Source organism: Athene cunicularia (assembly GCF_003259725.1).
Source record: "Athene cunicularia isolate RWA chromosome 14 unlocalized genomic scaffold, athCun1 chr14_part2, whole genome shotgun sequence".
In the NCBI taxonomy this organism is placed as follows: Eukaryota; Metazoa; Chordata; class Aves; order Strigiformes; family Strigidae; genus Athene; species Athene cunicularia.
In genome coordinates this window covers 1,097,924-1,115,065 of record NW_020799119.1, presented here as the reverse complement: position 1 = coordinate 1,115,065, position 17,142 = coordinate 1,097,924, and the positions used below count along the sequence as shown (strand labels likewise).

The 17,142-nt window shown below is 44.2% G+C and overlaps 2 protein-coding genes across 3 annotated transcripts; one reads left to right on the top strand and one right to left on the bottom strand.

The window, feature by feature from the left end:
• The first annotated feature begins 1,444 nt into the window (after positions 1–1,444).
• Positions 1,445–12,334, top strand: NSMCE1 (NSE1 homolog, SMC5-SMC6 complex component). 2 transcript variants are annotated; one of them, XM_026859388.1, is made up of 7 exons: positions 1,445–1,603; positions 7,048–7,169; positions 7,992–8,069; positions 9,373–9,519; positions 10,399–10,515; positions 11,396–11,516; positions 11,923–12,334. In XM_026859388.1, the coding sequence occupies exons 1-7, from the start codon at positions 1,486–1,488 to the stop codon at positions 11,997–11,999; spliced, it is 780 nt and encodes a 259-aa protein (XP_026715189.1). In that variant the 5' UTR covers positions 1,445–1,485; the 3' UTR covers positions 12,000–12,334. The 2 variants fall into 2 exon arrangements, with proteins under 2 accessions (XP_026715189.1, XP_026715190.1); XM_026859389.1 differs by having other exon boundaries at positions 11,396–11,523; positions 11,930–12,334.
• A 5-nt stretch (positions 12,335–12,339) lies between these two features.
• KDM8 (lysine demethylase 8) lies at positions 12,340–17,064 on the bottom strand. The gene is made up of 5 exons (XM_026859390.1): positions 16,304–17,064; positions 15,433–15,474; positions 14,512–14,661; positions 13,338–13,430; positions 12,340–13,239 (listed from the first exon to the last, which is right to left on the bottom strand). The coding sequence occupies exons 1-5, from the start codon at positions 16,343–16,345 to the stop codon at positions 13,075–13,077; spliced, it is 492 nt and encodes a 163-aa protein (XP_026715191.1). The 5' UTR covers positions 16,346–17,064; the 3' UTR covers positions 12,340–13,074.
• Positions 17,065–17,142: the final 78 nt, after the last annotated feature.

Here is a 17,142-nt window from a genome sequence, read left to right as displayed (position 1 = left end):
AAAGTAGGTTTTCACAGGAATTTGGAACTGAGGAGAGTCCTGTCTAGTACATCAGGGAGGAGGTTTAGATGGAAGGGGAGACTGGAAGATATTTAGAAGTTCCAGTAATTAAGGATGGCAACTTTGGTCAAGGAAGGGCCAAAAGATAAAATTCAATAGTTCCCACTCTGTGCTGCCTAAACGGAACAGCAAACCGTTCCCACACCACTGTGCTCGTGTTCCCTCCTCCTGCCGAGGCCACCGCGGACAGCGCTGGGCAGGCAGAGACTCCACTCCATGCCCAGATCCTTGGATTACAGATTCTTTAGTGGGGAGGTTCTGTCCCATTCTCTGTCTTGCAGGGCACAATACACACGCTATTGCTTACCCACACAGGATTTCCTGCAGCATCCTATAGTCACTAAAGCAGGAATTTCAGAATGACAGATTTAAGGGAGAAAGACATTCTTCATTCTTTTAAAATGAGTAATTTCACTAATATTTTGTTGTCATCCTCACCCCACAAATTCCTTCATGCAGTTTGGGATGCCTACCCCTAATATCTTACACAGCAACATTCAAACGGCATCTGTGTTTCTGGAGAGGGACAGGGCACATCTGAGTAAACGGCTCCTCATAAATACAAAAACAGCCTCTCAAAACGAGCACGTGGCTCCTCTTTAGAAAACTTGAAACTGGTCAGGTTTTATTTATGACTTAAACTGAAGTTTCCGCATTCCAACATATTTACATATTGAGATGACAGAAGTCAGCAAAGGGCACAACACCACGGCCTTTGGGCCTAGAAGGGACGCAGTACTGTCACGTAGTTCGACCAACTGCAGATCAGTCTGCAAGGCCGCGTCCCCGCTTTCGGTCCCCCGGGGCGCTGTCAGCGGCTCGGCGCGGCTGCTCAGAGACCGTCCGTGTGCCGGGGAATGCAAGATGCAGAAATCCCGGCGCACAGCGGCGGGTCCTCCGCTTGGTCCGTCCTTTGGCCCTTTTCCTGGGAGGAGTCTGGAAGCTTCTTTTTTCTGTGAACTACCGACGCTGATTTGGCTGTTCTCCAGTCAAGGAATTCCCTGAGATGCTTTTATTTAGCTCTGATGTTCTTCAGCACTTTTAGAGGAGGGTTTTCTGTCCAAAGTCAGTTCCGCTCTAATTAGACAAGTTATTAGGACATGCAGTAGGCAGAAGCACCTTACACAAAGCCGTGGGAGGTTTCTGCTGGCTCTTGCACAGACAGCACAACACCTGCATTGTTTTATTCTGTAGCTAAAAGTTGTTGGACTTTGTTTTGCATCCTTCTCCTAGAACCTCGGTGTCACTCACCATCTGTATTCTGAGGACAACGTGGGGGATCTGCTTTTTTCCCCTGATTCAATGTTGGAGGGTTTAATTGGCATCCTCTCTGTGCTTGGACTGTATATTTTTAATCTGCATGAACATGTGCATTAATCCCAGCTTGCACCTCTTGCAGCGTTTGGAGCCCGGTGGGGTATCGCCATGGCAGCTCAGATGACAGATGCTCATCGACGGTTCTTGCAGGTCCTTATGTCTCATGGGATAATGGAAGGATCAGAGGCCAGGAAGCTTCACAAGTGCTGCTGTGAAATACATAAAGGTATGTTGGGAGATTGAAGAAACATGTTTTTTTCCTGATGCATTTTACAAATAAGTAGATTTCTGAAAAGCATACACCATCCAAAAAAAGTTAAAAAACTTTAATGATGTGAGCTCTCTCTTTCCTAAAAAAATCAAATAACACAGCAGTGAGGAAACTTAAGTTTTAATCAGGTCAGTCTCATACAGAGCACTTTTTATTTTAGAAAAGATGTTTTTTGTAGGTTAGATATTTTTTAAAAAATCTGTTTTTGACACTGAAATTTCTAGATTGTTTCCCTTCATACTTGTTTGGAAAGGTTTCCTTTGGAATATCGTATGAAGTGTATGGTGTTACCCATCTTGAGTAAATCTGTCATGTCTGACAATTACATGTTTAGTTTTAATATATGTGATCCCAAGCTGAGTTTTATGGCACATTTGGTTGTATACGATCAGATCTGTTTGAAGTTCACATTCAAACTTGAATAGTGCAGAAATGTGTAATCAGCTCGATAAGGATTTTTTTCAGAGATCTGCTTAGAGATCAGAGATCTCTGTTGCATCTTCACTGATTTTGAAAATGTGCTGGGCACAAACAGAAGTAAAGCTGTAACATGTTTAGCACTAATTATCAGTAGGTATTAGATGTGTCCGTTGCTGGTTCCCAGAGGATAGTGAAAGAATGAAATTCTTCAATTTCATCTTTTCCTTATTTATGAAAAAAAAATGAAAAGGAAATGTGTAAGAACAAGAAGTGCCTTTCAAAAGCAAATACACAGACGCTGTTGAAATTAGTGACTTTCAGCCATTACTGTTGAGAGGCAGATAACACCAGCAGATGTTTACATTTGTTTACATTACACATTCTGAGATGAATATGCACTGAATAGTCTCAAGTTATTTTCTGGTTCTCTAGTATTTATGACTTTAAAAATAAAAGCCTTCGCAGTTTTTTGGGAGGTTTAGTCGGCTCAGGCTACCTGTGAGGCTGAGAGCTGGGACAGCTCTTGCTGGTGGCTGGGCCCGGCGGTACCGGCACAGCCGCCGCTGGCTGTGCTCGCCGCAGGAGCAGAGCCTGTAGTCATGGGTGTGCCCGGCCTGTGCTGAGCTCCCTCTCGTCCCGTCCGGGCGACCGTGCTCACTACGTGTTTTCTTTAGAATTCAAACAGACTTCACAAGTTTTCAAACTCTCCCGAGCCAAGAGAGCTTGTTTCAGCACCTGTCCAAATTTCTGACTAAAAATATGGAAATGTGGAAAAATAATGTTGCTTGAATAAATGCTAGAGGTGGCCTAAACCAGCAGCACAGCTGTAATGAGTTTGTTGTGTGTTAAGAACAGAGAACCTTAAGAAAAAAAGCTTTACAGCTAGATGGTGTTGTCAGTGTGCAGGATCAGTGAGCTGTGCTGCAGTAAGAGCTGACAGTTGTTCTTTAGGAAGGTTTGTTTAATAGAAGGATTTAGAAAAAAATGGCTCCATTGCAACTGCTGCCTACCAAGAACTTCATCTTTTTTCTGCGTAGTGACAGTTGATGTGCAATGGAAAAGTTTGTGAAATTACAGATACTGTGTAGGAGTTTGAACTGTCACTGTTTTATCAAATGCTCTACCTAGGAAAGCTTTTTGTCACGTTGGGAGGCAACAGGGTGTTGAACTTGATTCATTGAATGGAACACTTGGCCCCACATTTGTTTTATGAACAAAAGAACCAGCAATTTGACAAACTCATCCTTGTTAGGGGCAAAGTTAACGATATCAGAATTTATGAGATCATGGTAAGAGCATTTTTATGAGGAAACTCAGCTTGACTGGACTGTTTCTAGATGAAGTTCTGATTTTGATGCAGTTTTTTCAAGTACATCTGAAGACTGTTTAGTGCAATCTGAACAATAATTTTCAAATCAGATCAAAGCTAATGTTACTAAAACTAGCTGCTTTGAATTCCTTCCTTTTCTCCTGCAGGTTGTAAGCGTTATGTAGCAGGGCTGTCTCCTACCTAGGACGTTGGTTTCCTTAAATACAGAAGGATAACTAAGGTGTGTCAGGTGAATTCATACAGTAACCAGCCTGTGCAGCCTCTGAGCAACGATCTGAAAACTGTCCCTCCTGGTGTTCAGCACATTCTCTTGTTCTGGTGTATGTCAAAGCCCTGAGCCTTCTGGCCATGAGACACCTTCTTATTTTTTTGTGTATCAGTCACCTGTGTGCTTCCTGGAGCCGATGAGTGTCTGTGCTAAACTCTGCTCTGGAGGAGAAGGCCCAGACGTCTGCTGAAGCGCTGCGTGGGCTGCGGGAAGGCACTCGCTCCAGTCAGGGTGCAGGCTGCAGGCCTGTGGCGGAGGTTATTATAACTGCTACTGCGTTTTTCCTGGAATCCCTCGAGGAGTGCTGTTTCTGTCCGCACTGTGTTACGGGTTCTCCAGTTACAACAGGACCGGAGGGCACGCTGAGAGCCGCCTGGCAGAGCTCTGGCCTTGGGGCTGGGGCGCCGGGCACTCTGGGCACCCTCTCGGGGTGGCTGTGTGCCCCGCGGGGGCAGGCTGACTCCTCCCCTGCCTAGTCCAGGGAGCCCGGTGTCCAAGCTGCCTGTGGGGTCCCCTTACCGGGCACTGGCTGTGGGAGGATGCACAGAATATTATCTGACACTAACCTCAGCCTGAAATCAGGAAACAGTAACGATAGGAGAGTTTGTAGTTATTTTTCCTGCTGTCCTCCAAGCCAGCTGAAGTTCTTCAGTAACTGAAGCTCCGGGTTTACACTACTCTGAACAGTACAGCTGGAAAGATGGTCCCTCTCACCTGGAAAACACATTTCTCTCTGTAATAGCATAACTTTTAAATTTTTTTTCACTGGATGGTCATTCACAAGAGTTTTCTTTGCCACATCCTTCAAGGCCAGAAGGTTAACAGAAAACACAGATATATTATATTTTGCTTTATTTTTGATGAACTTAAGAATAATTTGGAGGGACAAAATCAGGTTGCCTTTCAAACCAATGGCTGTATTTATTGAAGGATGATATTAGGTAATATTTATAAAATTATAAAATGTAACTGTGTGTTAAATTACAGTGAAGTTCATTAGAAAAATGGCTGATACAGTCCATATATGAAAGGATGTTTAGGAAAATGGAAGAATGAGAGAAAACTACTTTTTTCCTGCCTGTTTGGATATAAAGAAGGAGTGTATTGGGGATTGTATCAGATTGGCTTCTGACTATGTTTTGTATTTTATTTAACTGCCTTGGTGGCCGAACTTGGAAGAAAATACCTGTAAGTGTCAACTTTAGTCTACAGCCATACCACTTTCTTAAGCATAATACATTTCGTGCTTGCCTGTGGAAAGACCCACTGAATTAATGATACTTGAGAAAGAGGGATTCACAGAATTGACAGGCATTTTTGCTTTACATGTTTCTCAGGCCTTTTAGTACTTAGTATTCTAGGAAAAGCCCCAGCAGCTGCTCCTGTGAGTGACCCAGGGTGCTCATTATGCTTTTATATTGTCTGCAAAGTTCAGCTAGGGCTTAGGGGAATTTTTCTTATCTTTTTTGCAGATAACCATCTGTTTTATCAGAGAAGCGTTTGCATTGCAAAACAACAGAGGAACCCACTGTACTGTTGTTTTGATATTTTGCTTTATAGTGCATTAAATATGGCAAAACTAGAAAAAGAAAACATGGCTCTTGGCTCCTCGGACTAGGCATTTTTGTGTAGACAATGAAGAATATTGCAGGGACCGGGGAGGTGAGTGTGGGTACGGGCAGCGGGATCCCGTCGTCCCTCCGCGGCGCCACCCCGAACGCTTTCACTGTACTGCAGCGGCTGCTTACGTGTGGCAGGAGAACGAAAGCTGGGGAAATGTTTTGGTGAGGATGAGGTGGGGTTGTCTGGTGGAAAGCTGTGCTCTCCCATCTCACCTCCTGTCGCTGGTTGTGGAAGCCACGCTCTTGCTAGGCTGGGTAGTGCTCTTGTATCTTGTCACCACACTGCCCACGCTACAGGGACTCTTCTGGTTTTACTCAGCACTTGTATCTACTTACCCATAGAATTTAAGGTCAGAACCAAGTAATCTGTTGTGTCCCATGTAATGCAGGTTGTATTTTCTGCTAAATATTTTTTGCTGCATATCAGATGCCTTGTAGATGGATTGAAGGAGATAAAATGGAGAGAAGCTTATCAATTACTCATTTGGATGTTTTGGTAACAAAAACTATGTCCCTTGTGTCAAAATTCAATACTTCCTGGGTTAAGACTGAAAAAAAGACTGGGTGTGCCTGTCTCAAGTTGTACTGGACCAGTGTTGTGGCAGTGTAGGTGTTAGTCATCACTCGGTGGCTTGGTGGTCACACTGTAAAACTGAATTCGTGGCTGCGAGTCCTTACTGGAGTTCATGGGTGAGAATCCATCCGCACCATTTAACAGTATTTTCCCTCCCTGAGCTCCTCTGTGGGCTGATGGGTTTTGCTCTAGGTTGTGTTGCAGTATGCTACAAGAAGCAGCTGACAGGCACCAGGCAGGTGACATGATGATTTGACAAAACTACACTTGCTTTAATATGATTATTGTTCTTGCTCTGTGTTGGTTTTCTTCGCTTAAAGAGTCTGACAGATCAGAATCATGAATTTTCTGGGCAGGAGCATCCTCTGACGGATGTTTTTGCGTTGCACTACACTACCTAGTGGGGTTTTGGGAGTGACCTTTGTCTGGTGCTGTAACACAAGTGGTTGACTCTTATAACTGAGAACAGTGTGAAGTTAGTGATAACTAGTAGTATTTTTGAGACATCATCATTCTTCTGTTAACTCTGTTTTTTAAACCCCAGCCTGCTGAAGTCAGCAGGAGTTGGCACTGACACGGTGTTGTGGGTGGGAGCGCTTGTGGGCTGGCGCTGGTGCTGCTGCAGGCAAAAGCCACAGCACGTGCTTCTACAGAGTGCTTGGAGTCCATCTGCATTACTGCCAGGACAGGACTTGTGCTCATAGTCAGTTTGTTTGTAGGACATGACATGAGATACTACCCGTATTTCTACAACAGTAGAATTTTAAGCTTTCTGGTACATAACTTGATCACTTACATGCCATTAATTTGTGAAACAGAAACAAGGAATCCCTAGTGTGTAAATGAAAGAAAGCAAGTATATTTTTGGGTTGCGTACAGTAATTTTCCTGGCCATGTTTTATTTTCTGTTCAGCTTAGTTCATTTCACTGTAATTAATGGATGAAGTGGTGGGTTCCAAAGAGCGTGGCAGGATGTCCGGACTCTCCCTCTGACCTCTGTCAAGGACCTGAGCTGCTCTGAAGCCTTGGCAGTCAGCAGCACAAGAAAACGATACGTCTGCTGAGTGTAACAGGCCTGTTTGAATTCTGCCCCACTAACTTTTAGCTTTTACCTAGGAAAAAAATGTTTGAGCAGATAAACCATAAAAAGATCTGTCTGGTGGGCTTTTTCTTATTTATTTTCAGTCTACTACGCACATGATAAACTGGATCATTTCATCACCACTATTAACAGCCATCTCCAGCCGTTGTTTATGCAGATCCGGAAAGGCATGTCGGAGGGGGACGGCAGAGCACACTACGCCCTGGTGAGGATGTGCCTGGTCCCGCGGGCAGCTGCTGGGGAACAGGGAGGCGACGCCCTGGGTGAGCAGGGAGGGAGCGCGGCAGCGAGGGCTGCAGCACCAGCTCGGTGATCTAGCAGAGATGTTGCTTCAGTGCTGAAGTGGGATTTCTTTTTCACAGGATACTTTTTTTTCCCCAAGATGACTTTTTAAACCATGGAGAGCCCTCCAACATTGGTTTTCTTTTCCTCTTACTCAAAAATCAACCTAGCATAAAGGTTGCCAAGGAATGGCCTATGAAAAGCTTTCCTAGGTGCTCTGCAGTGTGCATGTCGGAGAGGGACGGTTATACAGTAATTTCAAAAGACCATACAGGAGGTATTCGAACATGAGCTGCTGCTTTTAACCTTTCTGGGCCATTCTGCCAGTTAAGTTGAGCTATTAATAAGTAGCAGTAGCATGTGCAATAAGAATATGAAATGTCTAATTATTTCTCACACTGAAACAAAAATGTGCATGTTACCACAGTCACTGCTGCTGTCCAGCAGTCTCCTGGTGCAATGTATTAGTTCTGCTCTACAGAACTTTCCTGTATTCGTTCTGTCACGCGGAGGTTGGGTGGTTGAAGAGCTTGGGCTGGGCAGAGGCTGCTGTGGAGGGCACGTGGCTGGAAGGCCGGACCCAGGGGCCATCTGTAAGAACAGCCTCTTTCACCCCTTAAAAGAAATGATGTTTCTGTTAATTGTAAGATGATGTATTTGTTATGCCAGAGGATCTTTTACAATTTATGGTGTAGAAATATAAAGGCACTTTAATTTCAGTTTAAGTTTGGGGTTTTTTTTGTAGGTGAATTTGGCAGAAACTGAAATAACTAAACTGGCATCTGACTATGCAGAAAATGAATTAGAATTGTTCAAAAAAACAGTAAGTATGTCAGTTATTAGTTACTGAATCACATTATTTGTGAAGGTACCATCTTAAAATGACTGGAGAAGGAAACGAATGGAGATGTGGTTCAGGAACCAGTTACTGCCTCACCTCAGTTTATCCCAGATCACACTGGGGGGCAGGGATGGGAGTATGTGCAGGTAACGAGTGAATCCCTGTCAACAGTCCCCTGAAATCAGCCACGGGGGTGCTCCTTGGAGTCAGTGACCTGACAGATCTGCTTTTTGTCAAACACATTTCTTCAGGATTTTCAGTTGTGATTGTTGGGTTTTTCACTGGCTTCAGTAGTCCACACATTAGATTTTAATGCTAATAACACACAAGTCAGATTTCCTGATTTGAATAGAAACCTTTGTCTATTGTCATTGCTTAGCCAATTAATTCTGTGTCTAATAGTCAGAATTCTGCTTTCTGAACAAGAAAAAACACTGAGAATTTTTTAAAGTTCCAAACAGAACTATTGGGCTGAGATTCCAGGACATTCAGTGTCTAATTTCTCATCAACAACCAATAATGTGAGTTGTGATCAGAGCTGTGTATCTTGTGTTTGAGTGAACTGTTCTCATAGTGTCTTGAACTTTGAGGACTTTACTTCTCCAGCCACTAGACTTCTAAGATTTTTTTTTTTCACTCATTCAAATAAAATTTTCTGTATAAACTGGGAAGAGAGGTGTACTGACTATTCTGTGACAGCTGCAAAAGTCTAATCTACGTGGATAGCACCCAGGATTTCCCTGCCCTCCCCCGTTACTCGTGAAGCACCTTTACAGCTGCCTTGGCAGCGTGGCGCTGGCCCTGTTGTGGCACTCATTAACTACTGGCATGAAACCAGCACCCTGCTCTGGGATAATGAGCAGCAGGAACGCTCCCAGTCAGAGATTCTCTGAAGACTGGTAATGCTGCTACAACCTTCAAGCGCCAGGTAGTTCAGCTGTACTAACTACTCCAGAGTGGACAAACTTTAGTAGTGAGAAATTTTTCCTCAGAAAAACTTTGACAAAGAGCAGATAAAACTCACCCCTGTGTACGGTCCAGGGTCCCTGAATGCAGCTTCACGTAGATAGTGCTGTACAGTTCTGTTTGTGGAAAAAGTTTTCTTGACGACGATTAAAACTGTCAACAGCAACTGTTTCAGCTTTTGGCCTCTGTTTTACAGTTCTGTCTCAAACCATATACTGTGGTGTCTCTCATGTGTGGATGCTAAAAAAGCTGCACATTACTGTAAGGTGTGTTTGACTGCATGGGTTTTGTTAATAGTTGAAAATGTTTCTTTCCATAGATGGACCTAATCATGTTATCAGAAAATGGCTTTGCCTCTTCTACAGATATTTTAAACTTGGCTGACCAACTTAAGACAAAGAAAATGAAGAAAAAGGAAGCAGAACAAATGCTGAAAGTTTTTGTGGAGAATAAGTGGCTTTCTGAGGTAACTGCTATATTTTTTCCAGTGTTTGTATTTCCATAGTTCCAGCTATTTTCTTCTTTATGGATGTGATGGTTCGGAGCTGTTCTTTAATGATGGCAGAAACGGTTTTGTGGGACTGTGCTTATTGCCGCTCCAGTGTTTTTTTCCAGAGAAGGGTAATGCTTTTACAAGGAAGCGGCCCCTGGGTAGGTCTGTTCGGGACAAGGCGGCTCAGCTTTTCGTACCTGTGTGACCTGGACAAGAGTTGGGGGAGCTCCCAGGGCAGTGGGTGCTGGCAGTTACATTTAGAACATGCTGAAAAGCAGCAAGGCCAAACATGTTGAAAATTCCTGTACCAGAAGGTGCCGTTGTGCACGTTTTAAAATCTCTTTTACTTCACAAGGGAGGAAGTGAGATCAGTGACCGTGTGGACACTGTGGGTGCTTGCCAAGGCAAGTGAGAGCTCAGTCCCTCTCCTGGATTCTTTGCATCACAGATTGAAACCTGCTGCCACACATTTACTGATGTTAGGGTGATTTAGCAGAGACTTTCAAAGATATCTCAAGCAGTAAATGCTTAGATTTGCTGAAAGCCAGCAGAATTTCCACTAATGTGCAAATGGAGGGTCCTTAGACTGCACGTCTCTGTTAAGGAGAGCATGCTTGCTCATCTGAACCTTCCACAGACTAGATCTGTTAAATGTGTCAGATCTTAATTCTGATCCTCTAAACAAACCATGCTACTTCAGCAGTATTTTAGCTTTGCATTATATCGGTGTCAGCATGTTAGCTTCACAATGGCAGAAAGAGGTGGATGTCAAATGCTCGTGAGCAGGTGGTTAGAAAGTCAAAACAGGTAAAAGGAATTAAAATACATTCATTTCACCACTTGTTTTCCTAGAGAAATGGAGAATATACTCTGCATACTCGCTGCATAATGGAGATGGAACAGTACATTCTCACCAACTATCCAGACACGGCGAGGAAGTGCAACATCTGTCACACCCTGGCTGTGCAGGTAACGTCGGTTTTACCACAGCAGCACCTCCTCGAGTGCTTCCATGGTCACAGCTGAAGTGTCTGATACCTGCCCAAGGACTAGGCAGGCACTGGAAAATTCTGCTCTTGTAATTTGGAAATGGTGCTCATTTTTTTTTTTTTTTTTTTCAGCGTAGGTATTTTATCTTGTCTTTAGAAAAAAAACTTGGAGTGGTATATCCCCCAGTATAAACTGGGAGACAGTGAGCTCACCCCGTGAGGAACATTACTGTGCCATCTTGCTTTCCAAAGCCAGCAGGCTAGAGGCAGATACCTTACCCTTGAACAGGCCAACAGTCAAGTGTTCGCTGTCTTGTCTTTGGACCTTAAAGCCAGCAGTCCTCATGTGACACACTCATCTTTGGCCCTGGGAGTCTGGTTCAGGAATTACTCGTGCCTGGGTCTCCAGAATGACCACGTATGCTTGTGGAGAGCACCTACAGCACTGTACTGCGACAGCTCCACGTTACCAGTTTAGCCTTGCCTAGGTTGTTACAGCCTGAACTCCTGTTCTGCAGCCACAGCATCCTCTTGCTCCTTGACCCTGCACCTTCTTGTACTCCCATCTAACGTGCTTCCATGCCACTTTTTCCATCCTAGTTGGTCTCCTTTATTGCACCCAAATAGCTCATCGTTTTTCAAGCTAAATTCTGTCCATATAGGGAAATAGTATTTCCTAGTCTCCAGGAAAATATCTCCTTCCATCACTTACCAGCCTTGACTTTCAAGTATCTGCCAACTACCATGTGAAGCGTTCTCTGGAGTAGGCACTGCGTGTTTGCTGCCTTTTGAAACAACTTTGTATTAAACTGAAGGACAGGTTAGAAAGATCTTTTTTTAATCAACACTTCTGATTTCAGAGCCAAGTATGTGAATCCTGTGGAACTGGAATGCATTTACCATGTGTCAGAAAGTACTTTAAAGCTCAGACTGAACCACGCTGTCCACAGTGTAACACCACCTGGTCCTGTGACATTCCAGGTACTGAGCAAGCTATTTTAACAAAAGTCGAGTGTGATAATACTAGAGAATGGACTGACACTCACTGGCACTGCCTGTATTATTTGTAACTGTAGCTGTGTCAGTTATTGCTGACCCCAGTTGCGTTTCAGGCAGTACCAGACGTGGGCGAGTGCTGCCGTGCTGGGAGGAAGCCCCACGGTCACCGGTGGGTCCTGCGCGGGCCGAGGCTGGGGGGGACAGACACAACATGACACTGAAACTCCCAGAAACACCGAGCTTCTAAGAGCACAATCTGCTTGGAATTCCTCTATTTAGCCAAGGAAATTGGACATTCTGAACAGGAAACATTTTTAAAATATAGAGGTTATACAATATAATCCTTTTTTTGTGTTTTTTGTTAACCTTCCTTTTGTTTTCTTTCCAGGTGCGTGTCTGAGAGACTCCCAGTCACCATCCGGAACGTGGAGAGCAGAGAAGAGCTTTACTCTCAGCGCTCGCTGAGGACAGGGAAACCTGCTTCCACCGACATCCGTGTTCCCCACTCTTGCAGAATAGCCAGACTGTACTCATTCAGTAACAGTGTGTTATTCAATGTAGTTCTTTTTTCCTGAAGTTTTATGAATCTTATAATAAAACTATCATTGACCGACCTGCTCTCCTTCAGAGTTACGCCTGCAAAGCTTTCTGGGAGGCTGTTCTGTTATTGCAGTTCTCCATATTCTTGGGTTGGGACTTGCTGCATGTTTGGCAGTGAAGGATGCAAATGTTTGACTGGGAAGAATAAGAATTCTCTCAGCTTAACTGGGAAGGGGCAATGCCAGCTTATGTCTGGAAGTAGTACTAGCACTTCACTCCAGTTTTATGTAAGGATGCTTTTCCCCTTAGGAGTGACCTGGAGAGGACTAGCTCTTGCCAGGGCAAAAGACAGGGCAGTGTATCTTTTCCTTGGTAGAAACGTGTGACACTGCAGGAGGCAGAGGCAGCAGTTCAGGTGATGGTTAATCAAAGGATGATTAAGCTTCAGTTTATTTAACTGCAATTAAACTATGGATTAACTCCAATTATGTTCCTAGGCCTTAACACCAGTAACTTTTCCCTGGTGTTAACTGGTATCTTTTTTTTCACATTAATTTTTTTTAAACTTAATGAAGCTTAGGGCAGCACCACCCCTCCCTGTTCATCTAAGTCCAGTTTTTACTGTTCCCAAGCCCAAGCAGATAACCCTGACCTGCTGTTCAGTGCGTTGGGGAGCAGAGTCCTGGCAGTGCCCACATGTAGAGCTGCTCAGAGGCACATACGGGGCGATGGCCCAACAGAGGCTCTGCAGGAGGCACTCCTATCACACACCCACAGAAGTAAAGTGGCTGCAGCATCTTCTTTCCACTTACCCAGCCAGCTTCCTCCACCATGCTGAAGTGAGAGGTCATTGGGGTTTTTTTGGTTTTAATCCACTTCTGACCTCTGGACAGGGAAGAACATTCTCATGCTTAAAAAGAATTCTGTGAGAAGATGCCAGATGCTCCTTTTTCTGCCTGTTAATTCCTACTACAGTGCTAAGTCCAAGCATTCTTCAGACCTATGACCACCAGAAGCTGACAGAGAAGCTGATATCGAGAGACTGTACATAGTGCCAGTATTTAACTGGAATATACAGAACCTGCCCAGGCATCAGAATACAGGACTGAAATGCTGCCTTCTGGAAATTGGGAAACTTGTCAAAGTCAGGGTTTTCCACATCAACCTGTAAAAAACCAAAACAATCATCAGTAGAATGTCTTTGATCAAACATGATTTGATAAAGTTACATTACTGATATTAAAATTTCAGGCAACTATTTACCTGACTAGTGTTGTGAAGAATTTGGCTTTCATGGGGGTACAGGTTTTCTGAATCTTGTGGTGAATAGAGACGGATATACTTTCTTCCAAACACCTGTATATGAGACAGTAGATATCATCCATCTGCCATTAACCCACACATTACTGGAAACTCTGGGCCACAGCTGGCATTTCACAGTAAAACGAACCATACTGCAAGTAACGTTGTTATCTTTGTTAGTAATAAACAGACACTGCTATATAAAAAGCTAAATCAAACTACTGCAATTCAAGTACCTGCTCCCTTGGAGCAGATAAGAATTTGAAATACAGAAAATGCCTTTAGCCAAATGACACTGAATTCAAGGTTTAAGGTACCCAATTAATCAATGTTATTTGGGCTCTACGTCGCTAGAAAGTGATTAGAACTGGGGATAAGGAGGGTGGGCCCTCAGTGCAGCTCAGCGAGCCAGCAGCAGAAGTACCCACACACAGCGACTGCTGAGCTGCCCCGTGCTCCTCTGGCTCTTCTTTCTGCGCCGTCATCACAACAGTTCTCTCACTGCAGCACTTCACAGGACGACGGGAATTCGGGCTGCACTGAGCTACACCGAGGTGTGGGGAGGAACAAGGGCCAGAGCCACCCCTGTGCTAGCGGGACACCCACCGAGGCGACGTTCGCACTGCTTCTGCCGGGACCCGGGACGTGGCCAAGGGCCTGGCATGATCCTCTTTGTTTGGCACTGTCACGTTAACGGTAAGTCTGTACTCTAACCACAGCACGCTGGGGGGCATCACGCTACCAAACCAGTCCTAACCCAGCTGCTTTTCCTCTCTGCTCAACAACCCCCTGCCCTGAGATCCATCCCCAAGCTGTGATGCCCGATGCTCAGAGCCTGCTGCCCCGAGGGCAGCACATGGACGCTCCCCAAAGGCTGGATGAGTCTCCATGTACCCCTGCCCTGTAAAAGTAATGGGCCACCTCAGCGAGGAGCTCTCGTGGCCTCTAAGATTACACTGAGTATTACGTTGCAGTAGTGACAAATGCAAAAGAACAGCACAACAGCATCTGCATATTCTCTATCTGTCAGTCGTTCAACAAGTTGTCCACTAACCTTGTCTCTAGCACTTACTCGCTGTAAGCAATTTTTCTACCTATAGCGTTAATGGCACGTGTAGATAATTAAAGTACAAACCTGGGCTAAAAAATTTTGCTGGGGATCCTGATGAAGAGGTGAGATAGTGCCTTCTGGACCAAACCAAGCGTTAATGGTGATGTGATCTTCCTCCCCTTCCCCCAGGCAGCAGTAGTCAGGGATACTGATATCCTCTTTCAATTCTGGGATCTACTCCCATAAAGAAATAAACATTAAAAAGGGCATGTGCTGACTTGACGAAGTATGTAATTCATAGAACAGAGGAACAAGGCTTGACACAAAGGAAACAAATGACCTGCTTGTCTAGCACAGGCAGGAGAGAGGTAGCTGCACTCTAGGAATCTGCAGGAAATGTCCTCACACTTTCTGTCTTGGCAAACAGGTTCTTTTGGAAGGAGAGGTGGGAGAAAGAAATGGGTTTCTCATTCTTCAGGGACCCTTTGCTTTAGCAGAAACCAGAGGAACCCACAAGAATAAGTAGGTTTGCTGTTCATGGAAAAGGAGCAGCTGATCTTTTACACACTCAACTTGCTTCTCTGAGATTCCTTTTTGCATCTCCCACCAACCTAATCTCTGGTTAACTGAAAAGACGTTTCAGATTACCATGAACAATATCACCACTGAAGGCTGTTTCCTGTGCAAATCTCTTCCCTAACTTACATGTTCTTGGGAGAAATACTGCTGTCCAGGAGACATCCCTGACAGTACATGATACATCGTACTGAAACAGCACTAAGACTGAATGTCTTCACCTCTGAAAGGGTTTTGTTTCCACACCTTTCAGCCAAATGGAACAAACTCATCCCTCTGCTCCTTCAAATTGTGGGAACAGAAACTTAAGAAATCCTGTGAATGCTCTGTATGCCCTTCCCTCTATTAGAGTTGACATCCTCAGAGATGACCTGTGCTACAGAGGGAACACTTGACTGCAGAAAGATAAAAACACTCCTTCAGTTTTACCTGATCAAAAAGCTGGTGCTGGGCAAGGTATCCTACACCGTTCTGAAATTACAGCAGAGAAAGAAAAAAATGTATAGAGACACACAGGGTAAGACTTCTCAGTCAGTTCATTTACTTACAAGTAACATCCATTCCCAACGTTCTATTTCAGAGTACTAGAACTGTTTCAACAGCTGACTAGTGTAACAGTCTTCTGAAACAGTAACTTACGGCTACACTGAAACTGTAAGAGCATGGATATACCCCCACAATCAACAAATTGTCCAGCTGGAGCTCCTGGGAGAAGCCCAGCCACAATCCTGCGGTGTCTCAACAGTTGTGTTGTCAATCCCCATGACAGCTCATCTCACCCTGACTCGAGCCCCCCCCTCTGCCCCACAGACCCACCTCAGCAGCACGTGGTCCCTCCTGCCAGGCAGCTAGTAAAGAGAAATGAGGGCTTCAGATCCTCAGCTCTGAAAGCACACAGACCTTCAGTTGCTAATCAACTCTTTGGTTTTTTGCCTGGTGGCACATGAATTTGGATCTTGATCCAAGATCTCACTAAACAGTTTAATAACCAAGAGAAACAAAACTGCTGGCCGAGGATCCCGTGTCCTTAGACTCCACCATTCAGGCTTTTGCTGCAGAAGGTATCCATCTATTCACCAAATTTCAGCTGCTGGGCATTTGATTATACACAAAAATCAAACCTAGCTATTGTTGCGAAGACTATTTGTAGTCTCAAAATGTCAGCCCTTTTAATTCAGAGTTGTGCTTACAGCATACCCCCTTCCTTGACATCACCTCTAAGCATGTTTGTTCCAAGCAGAAATTCTGTACCAGTAACACACCGCTTATTTGGAGACGAAAAAAATTAAGAGTAACAGACCTCATTCACAATATACTGGTCGATGAAGTCACCAACAGTCATGAGCTTCTGGGACCATTCCTCATCTGTGTATCGGGTACCCAATTCCACGGGGACTGTGCGGCACCCTGCGACTTGATAAAAATAGTCCACACTGAAATAAAGAAAGTTCCATTACCCGTTTATACTGCTCTTCTTACTAGGTCTGAATATAAGGCAATCAGTCAAAGTTGATCTGTTAAGAGTAATAAAACTCTACTGCCATGAGTTTCCTCTCTCTAAAGCCACCCAACCAGAGACAAAAGGCAGCAGATAAAGGATGCGAGCAGCAAGGAAACAAGTAGTCGAGTCTCTGTGTGTATTATGCTACAAATGCCTGTTTTGGTTGGGTTTAAAACCTTGTTTACCTCAGTTGACTATTGTTTCCTTAAGACTTAAGGAGATTTATGGTGTTATTCTCTCTTATCTAGGGACGGCTAATCTTTTTGCTGCCTGCTGCCATGTTTGCTAAATAAAATGTTGTATCTTTTTATCATTAACAGCAGGTCAATGCCCTGTCATGACAAACTCTGTACACAGGTGCCAGTAATATCCATTCCGGCTTAAGTCAGAGGAATGACTCTGACAGGTGATATACACCCCTCCACTGACAATTATATTAACTACATGAAGTAGGTAATCTTTTTAAGTGTCTGAAGTTAAGCAGTGGAGTACCTTCCCTCAAAAAAGAATAAAGCCCCTCTGAAATAACAAGTGTGTTCAGTCAATGTTGATTTTACTGTTGGCTGTGGAATGAAAGCAACTGCTTAAAGTAAGCGCAAGTGGGTTTTTTCCCTTTTCTAAGGAATCATGAGCTTTAT